Source organism: Hippoglossus hippoglossus, chromosome 21 (genome assembly GCF_009819705.1).
Source record: "Hippoglossus hippoglossus isolate fHipHip1 chromosome 21, fHipHip1.pri, whole genome shotgun sequence".
In the NCBI taxonomy this organism is placed as follows: domain Eukaryota; kingdom Metazoa; phylum Chordata; class Actinopteri; order Pleuronectiformes; family Pleuronectidae; genus Hippoglossus; species Hippoglossus hippoglossus.
In genome coordinates this window covers 14,310,791-14,335,135 of record NC_047171.1, presented here as the reverse complement: position 1 = coordinate 14,335,135, position 24,345 = coordinate 14,310,791, and the positions used below count along the sequence as shown (strand labels likewise).

General features: G+C 40.0%; 1 protein-coding gene across 2 annotated transcripts in view; it reads left to right on the top strand.

Moving 5' to 3' along the window:
* The window catches only part of gpc6b (glypican 6b), an 80,171-nt gene that overhangs the window by 14,088 nt on the left and 41,738 nt on the right, over positions 1-24,345 (top strand). For both annotated transcript variants that reach the window (XM_034574607.1, XM_034574608.1), the window contains exons 2-4: positions 6,939-7,097; positions 16,848-17,239; positions 22,143-22,308. In XM_034574607.1, coding sequence (XP_034430498.1) covers positions 6,939-7,097; positions 16,848-17,239; positions 22,143-22,308 — 717 coding nt within the window. The remainder of the gene's footprint in view (positions 1-6,938; positions 7,098-16,847; positions 17,240-22,142; positions 22,309-24,345) is intronic.

The window sequence follows — 24,345 nt, the reverse complement described above, 5'->3', positions numbered from 1 at the left end:
GCTCTGAGAACTTCCCTGATCTATATTCTCTATAAATAACTGCAGTGGGAAAGAAATCAAATCTCTAACTCCAGGAATGTTGCACCAAAATATCATGTTAATAGATTAATTAAAAGTCGACCAGATCCATCTTATTTATTTTGTTGACTTGTGTCAAACCCAGAGAAATCCTCTGTTTAATTCAAGGGAGCAGGAAGTTTAATTTAGTTTTTTTTTTTTCGTGACTTTGTCCGCCTCTGCTGTAACTTCCAGGGCAAACGACGTAAGACGACGGAAAACACACTGCTAGTTAGTTAGGTGTGTTTTCCTTCCTTGTTTGTATTTCTCCCTAATAAAGGGATCGCTATTATTCTTTGCCGTTTGCTGCGTAGCATGAATACAGCTTTAATATGTTACTTCCTCTGTGGAGGTGAATTGCACCTTGGTCGCGTCAGGTCAACTTTCATCTGCAACTCCCATGATCCCACGTTGCTTCACGATGACATCATACTTTTTCCTGAGTTATTGTTTTGATTGAGACAAATTCTTAAGTCCTATATGTTGCTTCACCCCCAATCTCCTCCAAGCAGGGATTTTTGTTGCTCTATATATTGCATCACCCACTTCCCTGCTAGCACATCGCATGTTAGAGGTTGCATAACAACAAAATGTAACAATGGGTTGTAAAAGCTGGGCTTGTAACATGGCATGTATACGTATTATAGGAAGATAAGAGAAGACTCAGTGGAAGTGTGTGTACTCAGAGGAACTGACGTGTAGGTGGAAGTATAATTAGTGAAAAGAGTTGACAGGTAAATTGTGTGTTGTGTTTCGTGATCCGCAGTCTAATGAGAGGAGTCTGCATCCATCGCATCGTATTAACCAAGAAGAGGTGAGGTCACATGGGAAGCGTATATTTGGTATAGTGGCTGAAGCAGGTTACTACAACATCTGTGTTCATCCCACTGGCCCCGAAAGCGTTTTTGTTTAGAAAAGGAGCAGCGGTAAAATGCTGCCAAGTTTGATCCAATCTCTCCAATCACATTTGGAAAGTCTAGAAAAGTGGTTAGACTGTTCCATCAATGTGTGTGGGCAGGCAGCAGTGTGCCACAACACAGGCTTTGCTCTGCAGGCAGTACTTACCGGTTGAATGAAGTCATTGTTGGTTTCAGTTTTGATGTTGTTGACAATGGATTTATCTGAAATATCACCAAAATGATTTTTATTAGGTAAAAAAATAACAATGTAAAAATGAAGAAAGACCTTGATGTCACAGTAACATGAGTGTTTCTGTTGAAAAAACAGAGTCTGTTCCTGTCTGCTGCTAATGGTCTGTAGTTCTCTGTGCTGGTTTGACCTTGGCTCGGAAGGTCGTGGCTCTTTGCTTGGTGAAGTCCCTTGATATCCATTTCCTCAATGTTGATGTACGACATTCTTATTTGTGAGTGATTTTTTTTGCTCTGTTGAGACGACTGGAGCCAGAGTAGGCTTGTTGTGTCAAGATGGATTATTTGTCTGTTCTTGATATATCTGATGAAAAGGCTGCACTCAACGTTTGGAGCCCCAGGGACTTCCCAGTAACATCTGCCTCTGAAGACAGCTTGTGATGTTACGAAGTGCCCACATCCATATTTTTTACAATTTTGTAACTTTTTGTGCCTCCGTGCCAGCGACCGCAACTGGACAGGAGCATTTTGTTCCTGGGATGTCCGTCAGTCCCTATGTACGTACATTGGTACGCATGTCTGTCACATTCTTGTGAACGTGATACCTGAAGAACACCTTCAGAGAATTTCTTCAAATTTGCTCCAAACATTCAGTTGCACTCCAAACAGGATGAACTCTGTTTTTTCTCTGAGCTCACAAAACACATGTTTACCTTGTGAACGTGATAGCTCAGGAACACCTCTGGGGAATCCTTTCAAATTTGATACAATTGTTTATTCAGACTTACAGATGAACGATTACAATTTGGCAAAAGGTCAAGGTCACTGTGACCTTTCCAAAAATGTTTTTGGTTTTGTGAATGTAACCTCTCAGGAACACCGAGAGAGAATCTCTTCAAATATGGTCCAAACCTTCGACTCAAAAATATCATCTTATAAGATTTTGGTGGTCGAAGGTCAAAGGTCATGGTCATAGGGACCTTAACACCCTGAGAGAATTCTTTCAAATGTTTCCTTGGACTCACAAATAAACTGAATGATCAAAGATATAGATCGTGGGGACCTCATATTGGTCTGGAAAACAATGGATTTAGACTGAAACTGCACTGGTTGGAGGAGGCTCCCATCTGCAGGGCTGTATTTGTTTAAATATGTGGTAAATGTATCAAATATATCACCTGCTTTTCAGATTGTGCAGGCCTGATGAGTTGTGCTGGAATTGTGAGTCTCATATGTCTTATTCAACAAAACATCTGCAATGGGAGGGATCCACCTGAACGCTCCAGTGACATATTAACACAGAATTCCCTCCTCCCTCCTCAAAGATCAGAGCCTTTTTATTGGTGCGTACCCCAGATTATACTTTGTGTTAATGTTTCTATATTTTGACAGCAGCTGTTCTGTTTTCTCTCTGTCTTCACACAATGTTCCTGTTCACCAGAACCATGAAAATGCACATTTTCACAGAAATTAACCATAAACCCTAATAAATTAATTGAATTTACTTATAACATGGTAATAGAACCTTGTCTAAGGATTTGCAATCCGTTTGCTGTTTATTTGATTGATTAATAGGTTTTTAATGGAAATAAAGACCCATGGTAAAAATACTGATACATTTCAAAAGTCAAATTTCATACTTTAAAGATGGGTGTTTGAAATAGATGCGTTCTCTTTACCACCCTCACACACAAAGATGTTCCCTCGCAAAACGCTATTTTTACAGAGTTAATCTGCTGCTGAAAAATAAGATTAATGTTCAGTTCATGGAGGGAAAGAAAACATTCGCTGCAGTGCTTTTTATTTTACAGCCCCTGTTGTTCTATAGCCACCAAAAGCATTTATAATATCAATTACTATACTTTGTGAACATAATTTAAATGAAATTATCATCACTACACACTGGGTTTCTGTTCTGTTTCAATAATCAATATTAAGCATGATAAAGGGCAAACATAAATCACCTGATTCTCTTTTATATTAAGATCATTTCCTGCTAAACAAAATATGTTACTATAGTACTATACCTCTAATTTAATTAAATTCATTTTTACTGGGATTAATATGCGTAACAAAATAATCTCATCTCAAGGCTTTCAACCACATCTCCCAGTCTTCATCAGGGAATGGAACACATTTTATCTATAGGTCATGTGATGATGTAACGAGGCCTTTTCATTCACTGACGATGACTCTGGGATGCACTGGAGAGTTGACATTTAGTTGATAATACTTTGTCGCACGCTGTCGTCGCCATCCTGTGTGTGTTTCTTGATCTGCTTTGATCTGCAGACTCCAGGCGGCACATGATCCTTCGTTCACTAAAGTCACCAGAAGTGCAACAGACTGCGACTGTTAATCATGAATTTGTAAAGAGTTGGCAGCTTAGTCATACCCAAAGAAGTAGGCTAATAATTCATGTTTGCCTTTTTGAGTATGCGTACTTATCTCGAACTCCTTTCACATGTTCGTCTGTGATTGAATTGACCCTTTAACATGTCACCAAGGCAACAATAGCAGCATTCGACTTTGACTACAGTCAAATTTCTGTCTTTTTATAACCCAAACCCAATCTGCATGTCTTTGGACTGTGGGCGGAAACCTTAGTACCTGGAGAAAACCCACACAGACACGTGGAGAACATGCAACTCCACACACAGAGACAAAGGAAGTGGTTGTGACGTGCTTGTTCCCCGGAAAGCTGTTGAATCCTGTTTATTGAAAATTCCCTCTGCAGGCTACATCCAATTCTAAAATTGTTTGAAAATGGCTTATTCAAACTAAAATTATTCTGTCCACACGAGCGTTTTTTGGCTTTGTTTCCATTGTAATCCTGATCCATACACACGTGCACATGCCGGTGGAAACAGGAAGCGTTTAGTTGTTAGTTGCAAAATTGGCGCAGATTGCTTGAATAATAGCTCATCTCCCATGTAGGCAGCTGAATCATTGTAAAATGCAGAATTGAACTGCACAGCAGCTGTTAACTGTCAACAGGGTCAACTAGGCTTGTAATTGATTGTCCATGTTCTTCACTGGTTGCTGAGGCTGATGCCGGTTGTTTTCTTACGGAAGGGTGTGTGACAGGAGCCTGATGAATCTGCGGAAGCTTCATTATGACTGAAAGGACTCAATAAGCAAGCGGTTGTCAGTGTCTACGTCCAGATTAAAACACTGCAGAGTTGTACTGGCTCTAACACTCAGGAGTAGCGTGGACGTCAGACAAATCCAAAGCAGAGTTGATGTATTTTTAAATGAAAAGGTCGTATGGATGTAACCTCAGACTTTTTAGTATTTTTTTAGTAGAGAGGTTAATATTCATTTATATTTATACTTATATTTATACTTATTTGTGTGTTGGTCTAATTTCTTCAACATTTCCTTATTTTTTTCAAATTAATCTGCAAACCTGATCCTGTGCTATTGTTCCCTCCCTCAGGGAACTAGGTTGTTCTTGTTTACTGCTGGTGTCTGTCTGCTGCTGCATGTGGTGAGGATTTTACAGCTGCCACCTGCATGCAGCTGTTTTCCTGATTGGAAACTCATGCTCATCGCTGATGATGTACATCAAATTTGCATTTGGGAAACTGAAATCTGATTTGAGAGTACAATGGGCGTGTGGGGGACACAACTGAAAAATCTACGAAATGCACTGACACAGTTTAAATTCATGTTATGTGCTAAAGACAGTTGCAAAGGTGATTTTGGAAAAATCCGTCAATTCATGCTGAATACCGTTTGATGTCTCCACTGGCATTACGACGTGATAATCATTACTACGCCGCGATTGTATTTCCATTTCATTTCTTGTTGCGCTCACCCTCCCACAGTGATGCTGGGTTTAAGACATAAATCCTGCCGCAGAATGAGTCTGCATCATCCGACTCTTTTAAAAAAAAAGACTGCTCGGCAAAATGGAACGATGTAGATCATTAAGTTTTGATTCACTGAAATATTTCCCCAGTGTCATCAATTATGTAATGTGCAAGAGAATTTGTTAGAAGAATATGCTGTCTGTTTTCTTTATCGATTTGAAAACACCCATAAAAAATGAGGCTGATTGTTGTCAGGCCAAATAAGAAACACAACCATTGTTCCTCTTCTTATAATGTTAAAGGCAGAAGCTGCTTCTGGAATTAGAAACTCTTTTTCTGTATTTTTCAGTTAATTACATACACTATAAATCTCATTTCATGTGAGGATAACTGTCGCTGCAGTTCTGACAAACTAAGTGTTACTATATTTCATTGGCATGTTGTTTATTCACACTGACTCACCCTCGTCACCTTAGTGTTGAAATCGTTTAAAGGAGACTCTTCTTAACCAAAGTGGCTCAAAGTCACATTTTTGTTTACCAAGTAGTTCATCACCATCTTCACACAGTCAGCAGCTCTCTTTTTTTTTTTTGGTGGCATATCTCAAAAAAATTTCCAGCAGCTTTTGAATGTAACACATGTTTTGGATGTTGCCGTTTTTAAGGAGTCTGTTGTCTATGATAAGACAATGAAAAAGCACAAACACATGAAGGGTGTTTATCTGTCTTGAAGAAGAGTTTGAATTCTAGCTTTCCTAACCCACTATCTCGAGCGAGACACATCTCATGAAAAATACCTAGTTACATACACACGTACACTGTCCTGCAGCGCACACATTCAATACACAGAGTTGGCCCATGTGCTCACTCATGTCTACCATTCAAACACACACACTATACTACCCCAGCTACTACTATGTCAAAATGTCAAAAAGTTAAACATAAAATACATCTTAACAGGATATATGTCACTGCAACAAACCTCCGTCTCCCCTCTTTGAGTTTATCGAATAGTTTGATGCATGATCTGATGAAAACTGTGTCAGATGTGATACCCTCATCAAGTCCCCTCGATATTATCCCTCAAAACACAGAGATACAGATACACCGTCTGTTTTCTCATCATTAATAGTTATTTGTCTTCAAATATGATCTTTTTTAAGGCTGCACCTGTTCCACTACTGCAGAAGAGACCTGATCTAGAGCTCGCGGACTTAAAACAGTCAATTTCTAAATTAAAAAAAATCCTTTAAAAAAAAGGTAGTGCTAGACCAACTTCTACAAAAGCAGCAATATTTATTTGGGGTTTGTAAACTTCATGGCATTGATGCACCTCAGTGGAGCCTTCAAGGCGATCGACTGCCTCATTGAACGATTTTGGCTAAAAGATGCATTTTTTCGCACATCACACCACTGTTAGCTTCCTGACTCCGACTGCAAGTCTCCTCAGAGTTCAATTAAAAACACTAAGGCTTTGTTTGAACCAAGCATCTGCTTGTTTGAGTCTAACTGTTCCACACTGGAGGTTAAAATACAGGAACTTTTGTTGTGTTATATTTGTTTTGTTTCTGAGGAGCCTTCCACTTAGCTCAGGTCTGCTGACAACTTTAAATCGTACTTTCATACTCATCTTTACAGCAGTTTTGTCATCTATACTTTTAAAATTTATGTATTTTAACATGGATCATGGGAAAACAGATACATAATGATCAATCAACTTAGATGATCATGTTCTCATTGAATCAGTAGTTTTAAGCATCTAACCTGCTGTAAGTGAGAGGTTTTTGATTTGAGTGCAACTTTGAATTTTTGAACATTTAATATTGATGGAAGTAACTTAATTCAACTTTAACTATTGATTTAGTGAAGTGGTGTACTAATTTGGGAAATGTTCTGAATTTATATAAATAGGTAAATATGTTAATATGTTAGAAAGAGTACGTTTAAACAGTCATAAACTCTTTTTTTCCCCTTTGCAGGTGAACATCTTCGTGTATGTCCCCAAGGAAACACGTGTTGCACCCAGGAAATGGAGGACACATTCGGCCAACAGAGTAAACAGGACTTTGAAAATCTGGTCGATGAAATGAGTCATGAATTGAGGAGCACCTTTGTTTCCAGACACAAGAGATTTGACGGTAAGTCTCAAGTCTATTTATTTTACTTCGTTCTTTATGCTTATAAATGTTCCCATTTGTATGTAATTTATGCTATAGTGGTCATTCACGGTAGAATACATATCCACAAAACAGGTAAATGAAGGGATTGAGACTGTATGTGTTAATTTGAAAGGCTTCTCCGTTTGGGCGTTCGTAGCTGTCCTCCCTCCAGAGGAGATGAGATGGGAAAATCTCATTAACATGCCTTGGAGTGGAGAGCCCTCTTGTTGGATTAGACAAACATGGTTTCTTGCACAGCAGACTGACAGCCTGAACAGCGGCACACTGTCAAACTCTGCATTATTAAGGTTGTTTGGGGTTTTTTTGTGCAGTGTGTGATCTTGTCTCAGCCCCACGGTGACTGCCTTGACCACCGCACATCCACTGAGCCTCAGCCATGGGAGCGGCCGAGTGTGCCCATTACTGAACCAAGCTCATTCTACCTCTGCACCTCTCCCGGTTCGGTATCCCTCCCCATAGAGTGCAGCTCCTTGTAGATACAGTTTAATGAGAAATAATAATCCCTCCTGCCCAAGCCCTCAACATTAGACCGTGTGGAGGAGAGGCAGCTTATCACTGTGGACGACGGTGAAGGGTGGTGGAGGTGAAAATTGTCAACCACGGCCACTTGCCGGCATTGTCAAAAAATGTATTAGGGATCTAGCGTGAAACCTTTTAATGAGATACCACTGAAAAAGCTTTTTTAAGATTACTGAGTATGAAATGTATTTTTCTCCAAATGAGTGGCAGAACAGAACTCATCTATTCTTCAAAATACCACCTAATGTTCGGATAGTAATGTGATTATATTCAGGTCACACACAGACTACAAGTAAAATGCAATGGATTATTATTATTATTATTATTTAATCCATGGCCTGTATATAAGACAAACCATTTTATTTAAAACTACGGCTTGAAATTTTCCACCTGTAGGTGATAAATGTTTATTTTAGTGTAATTTCTCACTGTAATTGTGAAGAATCAGGAAAGCTGCCTGTAACCGTGAAACTTTGGCAACCTTTACCAAACTAATGGTCAAAACATCAGTTTCAGAGTGAGCAAAACTTTATTTATTAATGCGCTCGCCAACCCAAAGTTTCTCGCAGGAGAAAGAACCGAGAAATTCTGAAACAACACAATATAAAGTTATAAAATCTGGAATAGCCAAAGGGCAGAGGGAGTAGAAAGTTTAAAGAGCTTTGCACAAGTGAGCTGAGACAAGTCCACAGTTTATGAGCAGCAACAGAAAAAACGCAGAATCACCTTAATAAAAGGATATTGTATAAGATAAGATAAAATAAACCTTTATAAGTCCCACTACAGGGGAATGTGCACAGCAACAAGAGGGACAGTAAAGTGTATGAACACAAAGAAACATAAAGGTACTAAAAAATACATTTGCAAACAGAATATTTACAATGTACACGGCACGTATAAGATATTGAAGTTGCATTGACATAAAATGAGTATTGCACAGTTAATTTAATGCCAACGTGTTGCCATCTGCACGTATAACCTATAAAGAAGAGGCTAATTCACTCCTCATTCCTGTATACAGGTCTCATCTATATACAGGAGTTATACATAGTGTTGTCTGTTGTCTGTTGCCTGAGACATGCATGTGTTGCATATACAGCAGCAGAAAAACAAGCTTTCTCCTGTCATCTAGTAACACATGCACATAAACAACGGGGCTCCGAGTGAATTTTTTGAGCGTTATTAGCAAATCTATCATCTGGAAGCTGAACTTTCGCTGACATTTTTCCTGCTCTTTTGTCACAGATCTATTTTCCCGCTCGTCATCCATAGGATTTAAATTGCAAAACAGCAATCTCTTAAAAAATGGAGAAGTCTATGGGCGATGAATCTTGAACCGTCTCTGAATTCAAAACTGGTACCGAGTCGTGTAGTCGCACGTAGATGAGACGAGATGACTGAGCTGATGGTGCTTTACAGCTGCTTCTATTCAGGGTTTTCACAGGTGCACAAGCAACAGGAGCCAGTCAGACTAAGAGACACACAAGTGACAATATGGTCTTTATACAACACAACTAACACATTATAATACATGTCTAGCTAAAATAAAAGATCACACAGTTTTTGGATATTCTTAGTATCAGTGAACATCGGCATCTTTGATTTTAGGGATTAAGCCCGTTAATCATATCCTGACAGATGTTATCTTAGATCCACATAATGATACATGTGTTTACTCCTGACTCCAACTTTGTCTCGACTGTGTAAATTGGGGCCGTGTCTCTGCAGATGTTAAGTTGCAGTGGCAGCTGTTCTCTCCTTCCACCTTTGTGATTCTTTACCGTATGTTGTGCTGCAGGCGAAAGCCTCTTGTAACGTCTGTGGTTTGTTTTGAGCACTTGACTGTACTTTTGAAGCTCTCATCCGTGGACTCTCTCCGTAACCGTTTGATATGGTCGTGGCGTGGGTGATTAAAAAGGTTAGTGTGTTTGCAGTGGTCCTTTTCAGACTTCTGATGCCAAAACTACGTCCACGCAACAAAAGTTGTCGGGAGTCCTTCCCCTGTTTGGAATTACCCCGTGAAGTCTCAGGTTCACGCTCCTCTTTGTTTGTTTGTGTTTCGTTATTGCTGATTTCATCCCTGTATCCACTTGGATGAACGCAAAGCATTGACCAAATGAAGGAAAACAGTGTTGCTAGAGCAGCACATCAAGATAAATGAATAACAATAAACGATATAGATATTGTCATATTGCATAGGCCTGATTTTAATTCAGGTTTATATGGACATATTGTGACATCTTTTTTGAGTCTAGCCCATTTTAATATATTATTTATATAAATAGTAAATGGTCTGTATTTATAAAGCGCTTTTCTAGTCTTGAGGACCACTCAAAGCGCTTTACAGTACAGTTTTTTTGCCCTTCACCCATTCACACACACATTCATACACTGCATCTATGTGCAGCACTTTTTTTTTTTTTGTCTATGAGGGGCCATTCGGTGTTCAGTATCTTGCCCAAGGACACTTCGGCATTCAGATGGGGAACTGCCGACCTTCTGGTTGGAGGACGACCGCTCTACCATGGTGTTCTGTTATAAATAACAGAACACCTCTCCCCTAGATCTACATCTTAGGGTTGAACAGCAACACCCCCAAAGATTCAGCTGATCCAAAAGTAACTCTAATCTTTGCCCTAAACCAGAGAGCATAGATTTGCATGTTGGGCGATCTAAATATATCCAGTGCCACTATGAAATAATGTTTGAGTGATTAATAGAGCAATTTAATACTCAACAGTCAATGTCTAGTCTTTCTATGGCCATTCCTTTCAAACTGTGTAAACATATTGTATGAAACAAATACTATTGAGTTACAGTATGCGACTCTCAGATGATTGCACTTTGCCCAGAAGCTCAATGTCACAACGACTGGGAGATGTCTGTCTGGTTTTTTTTATTTGTTTTTTTTTCCAGGAACATAGACTTCTATAGCCAGCATGTGATTCCTGGAAGCATGCATAAATAAACAAGTGATATTTTGATCAGCTGCTGTCAGGATGGTGAATGTCATGAGGAGGACTCCAGTGAGGGAGGAAATGGGGTTTGTCCAGCAGCACTTAGACGCATGACTCCAGGCACCCTTCCTCCTCTCGGGGCTTGCTGCCACTCTCCATAATTTCATCCGCGTCAGAGCAGATGCCGCGTGCAGGTTTCAGCTCCGCGGCTCCTCTGCTGTCTGGAGACTCTGTGTCTGCTCAGGGGTCCTGACTGACCACCCGCTATATGGAAATATGCTTTTGATTTGAAATTAGATTTTCACCTTAGTATTTATTCGTCATGAATTGAATCTGAGTGTTCGTTGTGAATAGTTTTGAGCAGGAGACATTACCTAAGATTCGATGCACCGCTGCTGTTAGAAAAATGAAATACACAGCTTTGTATTTCAGGTATTATTTCAAATGCAAAATAATGGTTTGGGCCTTGAGAGTGAGCCAGAAAAGTGAAGATTCAAACAATACAGCGTTGTTGATTCAGTGAGACGCTCTTTACTATCTATTTAGCACCTGGCTGTGTAGTTCCGCCCACACAGAGTCAGTGTATGTGTATATTTCCTTCTCTTTATGCAGAGTTTGTGATGAGTGTTACTGTAGCTGACAGAAGCTGGCCAGCCCACGCATACCTGACACCGCAGCCTATGTGTCACAGTGGTCTTTGCACAGTCTCGACTATGCCGAGACCATTTGAGCAGCGATACAGGAATATCCACAACAACCCCGACACACAGCTGTATGAGTCTTGCAGAGAAACGGCATCGTCGGAAAAATCAATGTCAAACACGCCGCAATCTATCATTTAATGTGCTAATTTATGTATCGAGCAGCACGTCTGAATATTGTTATCGTGGTTATACACAGCCTAAAACCACAGGAAACTCCAGAGTTATTTTTCTGCTTTGCTTATTAAAGACTAAATCATTCGTCTTAATTGCAAATCAATTGTTGGCCCTCACCACGAACACCATGGTGCTGGGCGGCCAAACTGAATATTAATGCGGTCCACCCTCCACGATTGATCTTTTGTGAAGTTACCAACTCACACACAAGGATGTTGGAGTTTGTATACTTATACAAGAATATACAAAAGTGAATTCCCCTCTCCCCTCAGCAGCCGCATATAGTCCATGTGCCCTTGAGCAAAGAACCTAACTCAGAGTGACTCCAAAGAGGCTGCCGAGCAGAGAGGAGCAGACACAGCGCTGGCCGCTGCCGCGTGTGGATGTGTGTGTGACTAGATGAATGTGGAGCCGGACGATTCTGAAAAGGGCATGCTTGCTCAGCGAAGCCATTCTTTATCTAAGAAATCCTATTGGACCATCCAGTAAGAGTGTGTAGGATCCAGGTAGGAATTCCACAGTGCACGTCTCTCCACAGGGTTTTTAGGAGGATTTTTACACGGACATGTCTGCGACTGAATCAACCCTCAGTGGGGTCTCTGACTGACAGGCCTATCTGTTGTAGGAGTTTTCACAGGATTCCGTGTGGTAGAGGGCAGAATGTCAAATTCCAAACAAAACCCTTTTCTCTATTTCTGAATAGGGTAACTTTCAAATTCGATGAGACGACATTAGATTAGTTGACTTTACAATGCATTAGACCTTTTTGTTGAATATCTTTGACATGCCAGCATATCATGTACTTCTTTTTTTGTCAGCAACTGGGATTTTATTGGAAGCCTTTGCTTTTAACTGTCACAGTGCGGCGGTGTGCCGGCTCTCAAAGCAGCCCTCCGTAGACCAGTTATTCCTGACAGACCAATCAATGACCCAGCTCCTGACTGACATGTGACGTTCAAAGTGCTCCTTTTGGCAGCCAAATTGCCAGCTCAACCTCCAGCTCCAAGGGGCTGGAAACCTATAGCTGCATACTTTCTATAATGCGGATTTAAAAATCAGAAAGTCGGCTCCCTTTTTGATGAGCTGTGGTCCTGTAGGAAAAGAGACTGAGAGGCTCCGGTTGAGATAACAAGCTGTTTACTCGGGTGCATGAGGGCCAACAAACCTTTTCAGATTAGCAGTTTGCTCCGGGTAGACTTATAAATTACACATAGTTCTGACAATGTGTTTACAAGAATTTGTTTTGCAAAGCAGACCTCTGACAAATTACCAGAAGAGAATTGTGTATTTGTCTCTTTTGGTACCTTTCATTGGTGTTTGGCCTTGAAATTAAAAAATTGTGTTGACGTTTTACAACAAACTCCATCCTGGACCTCAACAGACCAAAAAATTGACCCCGCAAATCTGTTAAGACCTTGCCCCCAAAATGTTTTATTGAATCACCATTATCCTACAACCTCACGAATTTTTAACATCCTCCATTTAACAAATTTGATACATCACTGAGGCCCTAGTTTTGTCAAATGAAGATGAACAAATGATCTTGTGACTCAGTGTATCGATTCTTAATTTGCACTTTGCTCTAAGGCGCGGTTCACATCTATGGAAGCTCGCATCCTTGCATGCATTCTATTTATCTGCAATTTGTCTGGGTTAAGTTGACACAGACCTGGATTTACTGCATGTTTTTGATTACTCTGTTTGTGCACAAATATAAATCCAAACCCAACCAAGCCTTTGAGATAATCAGCTGAGCCAGACCCGAAGTAGTGAGACCCAAGTCTAGTTTTCCCTGATTACAAGCTCGTGCGGAAAAATAATATCAAGTAGATAAACCAGCCAACTTGACCAAACTTAATTTCAATATTTTTGTTGGAAATTCAGCCCGACGGCTCCAGGCGGGTCCCGAGGGTTCCAGACGGGTCCCGAGGGGTCCCGGGGGGTCCTGGTGGATCCCGAGGGGCTCGGATCAGGTGTCCACTCTCTATCAGAATATAGTCCAGAAGGCAAATGCCACAGTTTCCTGACCCCCTGAGTGCATTTTGCTGTTTAACCAACCATTTGCATCCTCCTCTATGGTCATGGCTGGTCACAGTGCAGGAGACTTGGCTATTATTACTGCTGGCAACTTTCCCTTGAGTGTCTTTTCAGCTGTATTCCGTCCACAGAGGCCTCCACTGGTTTTGTTCCTCAAACCAAATCATGTTTCACGCCAAAGCATCTATTGTGTCCAAAAGTTGTGGTTTATTTCTGAGGGAAAAGAACGCAGCTTGTCTTTTTTCATCAGCTCCCTCTGAGATTGGTCTGTCTGAAGACACATGTCTGCCATGAAGCTGATCATCCGTCAGCAGACACACAGATTCCCTCTTCACCACAGAGAAAGGCTGTGTGAAACCTCCTGCACAGCTCTGAGTGCACATTGAGGAACTGGAGCCAAACTGGACTAAATCAGCAAAATGTTTCTGCAAGTTGGGTGCATTAGAATCACCTCTGTTACAGCATTTCAGCATTGTTATCCCATTGTTGCAGCTTTTCCAGCTTTTCATTTAAACAGACGTCTTAATTACTACATCGTTTTAATGATTTATGTCAACTCTCCTGCTCATTTCTAGTCTCATAGATTTCCCTAAATTTGCAATTATAGAATATGATCCCTCTCATGAATTTCCACTAATTAGATTCAAATGTCTATTTTAACTTAACAGCGTTGTCACTGACTCATACCGAGTTCATCCATAATGTTATTATTAATAGTAATCACTCCAAAACAAAGCGTAGAATTATATCAAATATACTTTCTGCATTACCCAGACATTTCGTCTTAATCACATTAGATGTTTATCTCAGCTGACACTTTTGACTGATGTATCTAAAATAAAGTTTTTTTTAAAATTTAAATGAAATTAGTTTTGAAAGTGCCATTAATCAGTGTACACATCGCTCAGCGCCACTGACAGTTTTCATTACCAAAAACCAGTCACTGAGGCACAAATCATGTTTGGAGATTTGCATATTTAACAAACTGCTCACTGTCGTCTGTCAATCCCAATGGAGTCCAGAGAATACTCACAGTAACCGTATTGGCCAACACCACAAGTCCTGGATACTGTGGAGGTCAGATCCCGTCAGAAGAATGAAGAAACACACGTGTGAATGTAGCATATCCACTGAATGTGTTAATCACGTTGCTGGTGTGTCGCAGCATTTTCTCTCCCCGATTGTGTGATCTGTCATTTCACCTGAATCGCTGCGCACTGATGACCACTTGAGAACCATTACAGCTTTGTCAGGTCCATTCTGATAAGTGACTGTAATGTGCGCAGGGAGGGAGGAGGCACATGGATCTGTTCTGAGTATTACATGTGACCTAGCTACCATCCACTGCTCCACAGATGTGTTACAGCTGCTAATACAGGAAACGACTGACCTGTAACAGCTGGAGACATGGCGGTGGCAAAAGGTGGAAGTTGGGTAACGTAGTGGATGGATGGATGGATGAACTTTCACACATGATAGCGCCATTCGTGTACCATATGTAACCATTAGTCATTAGTGTTACCTTTATCCTCAGTCGTTATTGTTACCATGACGACAAAGGTCTGGTATCGGAAATCTGAGGGTTGGAATAAATTACCTCTATCGTCATTGAGGTTGAAGGACTAGTTTGTTGAGATGGACAAAGCTACTGTTAAATGCTCCAACCATACTAAAACATCAGTATCGTCCACATCTCTGATGATGACAGTAGTAGGAACAGGGTTAACGGTATTAATAACCGACGTGCTTTTACAGGGACAACCCACGCAGCTCATTATTTTTAATTGTCCCAGCATTTGAATGTTTTACAGCTGGCTGCGTCCACACATTTACTGCTCTTACCACATCCCCATACCAGTGAGAAGCTGGAGGCTTTAAAGCTTCACCAATCAATATGTTTTATTAATGAATAATTAATGATTATGAGTAAGCAAGGCCGTATTGAAGTACCATGGGTAACTTTTTTTTTTTACGAATGTGCCCATGTAACTTCCACAGGCCAGAAATGGGAACACATCAAGTTATTCATTGGGCAATGTATGATTGATATATAACAAGTAGTATGTCGCTTATAGTGACTAATCCACAAAGAGCTGTCGAGAGAGCCAGGATGAATAATAAGAAATAATAGAGATTATATATTGCACTTAAATTTATATTGTGTCCAGAAGTATGGCTCCAATTAACGGCTAATCCGTCTGCTGGCTGGGTGAATTATATGGATGAGATATTAACACGTGAATATTGTGTTTACAGCTCTTTCCACCACCATCAAGTGGCCCAAAAAATCAATTAATGCCGCCATAATGCTTTGGGTTCAGCATATTGCCCTATAAAGAACAGAAATTTAGGAATATAAAAGCTTTTTTGTAATCACCACTCTCCTTTATAGGATTGGAGTCTCTCATACTAGACTTGAACTCATTTTGCAGTTAAATGTTTAGAGTTTCAGAGACTATTTAAATATTAATCTTGGTCCTTGAAAGGCAGCACTTTCATTACAGAAATGTAATCATCTCATCTCGATCTGTTTCTGGTGAATCACATGAAATCATAAGAAAAACAACAAGGCTGCAAACCCTATAGACAGACTATCATATAGGAGGATCAATTATTTCACATCATCTGAACGCCTTATGCTTCCAGTATATTATGATATACTCCAGTCAGAATCTGTATTTAGGATTTATCCACCCGAACGTGTGCTGTCTATCAGGGTACATTAATATATTGGGGGTTTAAAGGTGCAATATGGACAAGTCGGACTTCATGCACTGCAAACACAGAACTTATTGCTTTGCAGAAATATATGAGGAAGTCTCCTATTGCAAAGTCAAAAGGAGTTTACTGGAGATAAAAAATCAACAAAGCTGTGAGGTCTCTTCAAAATATAATCAACATCATAACGCCCTCACTGATATGATGGTTTTTGAATTTTTTGGGTTGTCTCTACATTTGCTGTTGGAATTGCAATTGAGCAAGTTTCCTCTTTAGGCAACATTCTATCTTAAATGAAAAGAGGCATGTATATACTGTGATTTAGCTGGAATTCCAATAACTAACCAACTAAGCAGTAGTTGGGCTTTACTTGCTAAATTACTGCAGGTCACTTTTACAGTTTCAGAAAGAAAGGTGCAACCAGCATCACCACAGGCCAAGCAAACAGGCACTGCACTAGTAATCACATGGTAGGGAGGTACCCGAGGCATATCTACTTTATTTGTGCCAGGTACAGAATCATTTACACCAACACATCCACTTTTGAAAGAAGATCAGACAATAACTTAACACTTTTTTTTCCTTTCTTCCCAACTCAGAATTCTTCCTGGAGCTCCTGGAGAACACGGAGAGGTCCCTGAACGAGATGTTCGTGAGGACTTACGGCAAACCGTACATGCAGAACTCGGAGGTCTTTGAGAACCTGTTTGCTGAGCTGAAGCGCTATTACACCGGGGGGAACGTTAACCTGGAGGAAATGCTTAATGACTTTTGGTCGCGGCTACTGGAGCGTATGTTCACGCTGCTCAACTCCCAGTATGTCATCACAGAGGACTATCTGGAGTGTATCAGTAAGTACACCGACCAGCTCAAGCCCTTTGGAGACGTGCCCAGGAAGCTCAAGGCTCAGGTTACGCGGGCATTCATCGCCGCTCGCACATTCGTCCAGGGGCTCTCTGTCGGCCGGGAGGTGGCACAGAGAGTGTCAAAGGTAAATGGTGTCACTCTTTTAGGTAACGGATGGTAAAACACCCTATCACCTGCTAAATAATCAGCATTTGACCTCAGATGGAATTAAGACTTAAAATAAATTTGAACAGGCTCAAGGTTTTGTTTTGTGTTTATGCGCCGTGCACACATTTCCCCTCGGTTTAACGCATGAACACAGCTCCTGCCAGATACTTCTCTGACTAATGTGGGCTCTCCTGGTGCATGTCCTCAGGAAGTTTGGGGCTCACGGCGGCTTGTTCAGGTGCAGTCTAGAAAACAATGCCGAGGAGAAATACCCCTAGACGCTGAAAACAGAGAAACAAAGAAAAACCTTGCCCATCACTGTTTATCGCTGTCTTGCCTAATATTTGTTTCGCCCACTACGCAGCAGCCATTAATCGTGCTGTAGGCTCAGTATTCTGTTTGATGCGATGTATTCTTAATGTTGCTTCTGCAGTATATCCTGCTACCCTGGGAGTGTGTGTGGTTTTGATCGTGTACAAAGAAAGATTAAAAGGGAGAGCAGGAAGGCTAAGGCTTGGATTTATTCACCCTCGACAACAACAGGACTGCGAGCCTCATTCTGGGCAAAGGGAAGCGCTGATAAGCACTACACTGTAACTCCCCTGCCACCCTGCTTTCTCTTCGCTACTGTATTAATATGAGTCGGATTGGATAATCAACACGATGATAAATATTTATAGGTTCTGCTGTAAAGTACAGACACGGACACCAATGAAACCAACCCTCAATCATCGGAGAGGGAGAGAAAGACACCGATCCTCTTCCAGCGTTCTTTTCCTGCCGGTCCCACCACAGTGCACTTGTTGAACTTTGAACGCGTTCCCCTCGCCGTCTGTAGCACAAGCCCCCCCCCCCCCCCCCCCCCCCCCTCTTACCAGTAGTAGTGAGAGAGGCTCATTTAGACACGTCCACAAAGGATGTGTTCTTAGTATGCGTTTACTGAGTTACACCCCGCGTTTCGTACATTCCAGCATGTCCCAGCGTCACCTTTTGACATTTCAGTGGGACCTGAGATCCAGGTCATGTGTCTGGGACCACAACCCTTTGATCCCCAGGGTATAAACTCATCATGAGGGATTGGGTGTAAGCCTAATGGAATAAGACACCCTGCTAGAGGGGGTCTGTTGCTCGCTGTCACTAAGATGTGGCATCCATACTTATTGCTGCTGGGATATACGAGTGTATATTGAATACAAGCAGATGATGTATTATTTAATTTCTCTTTGCAGCTTAAGAGACAAAACACAAAAACCCGGGCAGAGTTTTGTGTGAGCAGATTTTAGTTTCAGGAGTTTGTGTCTCACAAACAAAGCTCAAAGTTATTCTGGATCATTTCCCAAACAGTGCATCTGCCTCTGTTTATCCAAAGTGATTAAAATCTTATCATTATTTGTCTAGTTTTTGAATTGTAGAATTGTAATCTCTTATTGGTTACTAAATAGACTACATTTATTATCTGAATACACTCACTGTGGGAAGATAGCAAGGTATCCAACGGATGCATAGACGGTCGCAGTGTTTTATAGAAAAAAAAAAAATGAAATTGTTAATTAGTTCCTTCCCCTCTTTGCTGCTGTTGTTAATCATTATTTATAGTACATGATAATTTAATTCTTATAATGGCTTATGCTTTATTGTTTAAAGTGTCATTGCATTCTTATTTCATTTTAACCTTTGGTTATTTATACTTTGTGTTTTATAAATAAGTATAATCTTACTTAGCCAATTTACTTTCCATAATTTTGTGTTGAACAAATGGCTTTACAGTAATGTTACTATTTTCTTCAACGACTAGAAATATGACAAGAGAGATGAAGCCATATGATTATGCTTTGATTAGCTTTTTCTATTAGTTCACAGGAGTTACCTGACTGTTGGGACTGTACTTACATTACAATACAGACCAATCATAATTATTAAACCAATATCCAATAATGGTGTTTTTAAATCACTTGTTTGTATGTAAGACCAGCAAATTGTTGTAAAACACACTAAAGCCTTTGAGATATAAACCCAGGTCGGCCAAGCTGCATAAATATATACAGCTACGACAAGAAATTATTCATTTAGTCCAAAAAGTCACATGTTGCAGGATGATTTCCAAGAAACATGTTTGGCAGCAGGATACGCAAGTTTAAAAAGTATGTTACAGCTGGAAAACCATCCTCAGCTCGTAAGAAAGAGCAAAACTTCTCCGGGGAGAATCAGACTTTTGAAAGCAGCATCTGATAAAAACCTCCAATTACTGCCAAAGAAGGCAGTAGAGACTATCATTTCAACAAGAACTTACTTTGTGTTATATAAAAACTTAGCTGGAATATGCAAGGAAAAGTTGCATCGTTCTTGGAGTGGCAACCGTTTGGATCAGCAGTTTGTTTGGATAAAGACCATTCGGCAAAACAAGACCTGAAGAACATCCCAACAGTCCAGCATGAACACACAAGGTCCATCCTGTTATGGGGGTGTTTTCTGTTTCGCTCCAGGAAGTGGTTAAACTTTGACCGTGTCACTGGCATCATGGATTCTTCGAAATAGAAAGACATTTTGAAGAAGATTATGGTGCTCTTAGTTTGAAATAGAAGCTTTGTAATCACTGGACATGTAAGACAGTAAGTTCCTAGAATTGTTTCTGGAATGTCCTTGATTTGCCGCCTCAGTCCCTGAATTTATACCCACGGAAAAAAACCTTGGTCGTAAAGGTCGATGGATGCATAACAAAATATTATGAGAAGAATCATTTTGCATTTGGGTCTTTTTGGAGAATATTGAAACTGCCTTCTAAAAAAACAACCTCACAGGTCGTCTGCAGCTTGTTACAACCATACGTTTTATTGTTAGTCAACCTCTAGGTATAGTATAGTGTATGTAGCACATAGAGCAATAAAGTTCTAATTTAATAAAACTATGACAGCAACCTTAACTGCCTGTGAATGTGACCATGATGACAAAGGTCTGGAACCCCTGCTGCTCAGACTGTATGTGGCAATGCAAATGTCTGAGTCAGTTCCTCTGGACTTTCTCTGGAGTTTTTCCTGCCAGTTCCCTAGTAAAATGTCTGGAAAAAGTCAGAGTGAGCCAGTGTGAAAATGTCCAGATCCGATTTTCCGGACTTTTACCAAAGTTCTTCTACATATCTGTGGTTATAGGGCCAAACTACCTATGATCATTAAGGTGGAAGGACTTGTACTTCTTCTTTTCCAAACTGACCCATGCAAACGCTCCTCCCAAGACCGACTGACTCAAACCTGGAAAACCAGTCTTGTTAAAGAGGATAAGAGGAAAAAGCTTCTCCATCCTTGATGCAACACGTTTTTTTTAATGACATTCACAAATTGCTATAATTCTCTTAAGTAAGATGTCACCAAAAATTTATGCAGCATTTTTTTTCCTCAACACCACAGTGTTATTGCACCGGATTTAGATTTTATTTTCTTAAGGAAATGAGACATTAATAAGTGTCAGGGAGACGCTTTTAAAGGCAGATTCGCAGCCTGTAAGATGTTTAATAAAATACCTGTTGGTGCTTCATGGAACACAGAAAAGAAAAAAAAGTCCATTAGCTGTGACCCAGGAGCTTTGATTCCGAACCTCTTGACAGGTCTTCAAGAGTGCAAGTATTCAAGTGTTTACAATGGGACTGTTGAGTGCTGCTCTTTAGAAATCATGTAATAAAGTCTGTTTTAGTGGGTCACGCAGTCAAGTTTGTGTTCGCTGTCTAAAAATACCACTGTACTGGCTCACACAACACTAATACGATTTTGCACCTTGCACAGCTAATCCAGCCAATGGCCGTCGTAGTCCTCTGGTCTAGTCTGTGGGCATTTCTTCGATCTCACGGTGTTTCCTGAATGAAGCTTCAATCAAACATTGATCTAACAGGATTTTAACAATATCTACAACATTCTTCAACCCTCGATCCTTCCACTCTCGTAGCAAGTAGAGAACCTGAATCAGGGGACAAGTCATTCCTCTGCACGTTTATGGCTTCCCCTGTGTCGTTTCACGCTATTTAGTCTCTACTGACTGACTCTTCAGTCTCCAGCAGTCACACAATAGCGTCATGTAGTTTGTTGTTTGTGAAATTAGGGTGAATGAAAAATTAAATATAGAAAGATGAATATTTGAAGAGCAAAATGTTTGACAGCTAATTCTGGCAGAAAAGGGAGCGAATAAATATTTAATTTTAATTCAGGGCAAATTCTCTGACAATCATCTCACAGGCTGTGATTGACAGTGACTGCATGCAACGTGTTTTGGACGGAGGGAACTCACTCTTTTTTTTCTGAATATGTAGAAAAATCTTTGTCAAAACATTTATTTCAAAATAATAAACCAACAGCAGTTTTCTGACAAAATAAGAGATGTTCCAATTCCATTTTCCACTTCCTGTTACCGATTCCGTTTCCTGGACTTTACGTATAAAGGCCGATACTGAGTACCGATCTGATACCACTATATTTTCAAAAGTAACAAGATTCATGACTTACTTTAGCAGCTCTTCAGAAGCTGTACGAGTATACATAGGCAATTGGACTTGCTTGTGTTTCTTGAAGACGTTTCTTCCCTCATCCGAGAGGCTTCTTCAGTTCTGGAGGTTTCAGGTATTGCGCCTCTGTGGGTCTGTACCTGAAACCTCCCACAGGTCAGTTAGAACTGATGACTCACGCCTGATGCCAATTTCCAGTGCTGGTGTTGGAACATCTCCAGATAAAACTTTAAAAAAGTTTACATACTGTATTTGACTTCTCTGAACAATTCTGGCAATGTGAAATGGCAAACATTCAAATTCCGTGTAACGAAAAATATGGTTAAAATGATGATGTGTTTCGTTGGAGCTGCCCAGATGCTAATGACCGCTGTCCCACTCTGTGTCCTTGCAGGTCAGCAGCACTCCAGCTTGTATGCGAGCGCTGACAAAGATGCTTTACTGCCCTTTTTGTCAGGGCATGCCAGCAGTTAAACCCTGTAAGAACTACTGCCTGAATGTCATGAAGGGCTGCCTGGCCAATCAGGCGGACCTGGATCCAGAGTGGAACCAGTACATTGGTAAGTCTTATAGATGTTTCTTGTTCTGTGTGTTTATCTCGGGTTGTGTGGCTTAATAATGCATGTGTTTGACAGGGGGAAGAAGCGCAGAGTATCACATTGTATTAGCGCTCACAATAATGAGGCATATTCATAGATTAAGTTATTTCACCTTCACTGTCCGAGCATTTGCTGCTTTACAGTGTTGCATTTTAATTGCTGGGCCGAGTCCAGAAAATAACATGAATTACTTTAAAAACTGTACCAATAAAAGCATGAGTTGAATAAGCTGCATGTTTTGAACCGACACAGTACAACAGTGAAGGCAGTTCAAAGCACGAGCTGGAAGCTGAAGACCGGGTGGTCGATTTTGGGAGATTGGCAATAGCTGCAAGTCTTTTACAACACATGGAGTAACTGGATTCAATTTAAATCTTTCATAAAGACTGTAATAATTTGAAATGGAATTCAACATTTGTATTTTAATACCATAGATTATATAGCATTTAAGTACTTTTTACTTCATAAATAATGTTTTTATGTGGTTTCAGTTTAACTCACTGAATTTTCGAATAATTCACGTTTCCCAATTTGGTATGAACGTTACAAATTATTGTCTTTGATAAGCCCCACTGATTTATCAGTTGGTCAGTAGCAATCTTATTTTGAAGAATAAACGATGCAGAAATACTTAATTTAAGTTTATATATATTTGGGTCAATTTGTGTTTTCTTTTTATTTATGTCGATCTTTTGTAAATAATTATTGATATGATAAATAAAATGTAAAAAGTGGTTTAAATCCATTCTTAAACCTTATAAGTCGTCAGGACTATAATATTCTATATTATGTTAGAGTGTGACTATCTATGTTTAGTTTAATATTCGTCGTTATAATATTTTAACAGTTTCATTGACACACGGGCCCTCGGCGAAGCTTCTTTATTTTTGTTCTTGTATCAACATTTTCCTGCATGAAATGATTCCATTCATGTGATCTTCTCTCCTGCTGGGCCAAACGGGGACATGTAATAGGGCAGAAGAGCACCACAGGGAGTGTCTAGTTCTGTAAAGAGACGTTCATCGGGAACTTGTTCGGCTCAGAGACAAAGACTACAAACATGAATGGAATATTTATATATTTGTTTAATATTTAATAAAAGTGTGTCACACAGATGTTTTCGGCTGTCAGCTGAATAAGCTCATCCTCCAGGATTGAACGGGAGCAGTGACAGAGAGAAAGTGATTATAGGCTGATGTGGGGAATGGAAGAGTGAGCTGTGGCTGCTGCTTAAAAAATCGGTGGGAAAGAATACACTGAAATTTCGTATGGACTGTTGATGAGGAAATTATGATTTAATTCAGTTCATCAATCATAATATACATTATCTCAAGGCACTTTAGAAAACTCCCTCATTAACTGGAAGAAACCTCCAGTAGAACCAGACTCAGTGTGGGCGGCCATCCTCGACCGGTGGGGGTGAGCAGAGAATAATGGGCCGGAGAGGAGAGATTTAGTGGTTTTAGTATTGGCGTTTTAAAGTACAATTAAAGAAACAAAGTCAAATTAAAAAAAAGCTGCAAAGAGCCTCGGGTTGGATTTGCAGCACCAACTTTTTTTATGTTGTAAGGAGTCATTTGATTTGTTGTTATTATAAGAAATGTATCTTAATGACACTTAAAAGATAAAAAAGTATTTAATTAATGTAGACATGTAGACTTTGAAGAAGACAGTAAGAGTAGAATCAGCAACGGCCTCTACAGGGAAGCTCTAAAAATGAGCAATTACAAGAAGGAGAATATAAGGGAAGTTCTTCAGTATAAGAAAGGCCCTTTATTGATTGATTGTGCATTGAATCTCAGTATAAGAAATTCCTTCATACTTCTTTCTTTTATATATTTTGTTCATGTTTATAAGAGCAGATCACTTTATATCACACTATGTATTTGTAGTAATTTATTAGGTCAGTGGTAGGTTTGCAAAACAAACGAAAACGCCCAGCCTTAACAGATTACTATGATTATATAATACAATACTGTTTATACTATGCATTATATC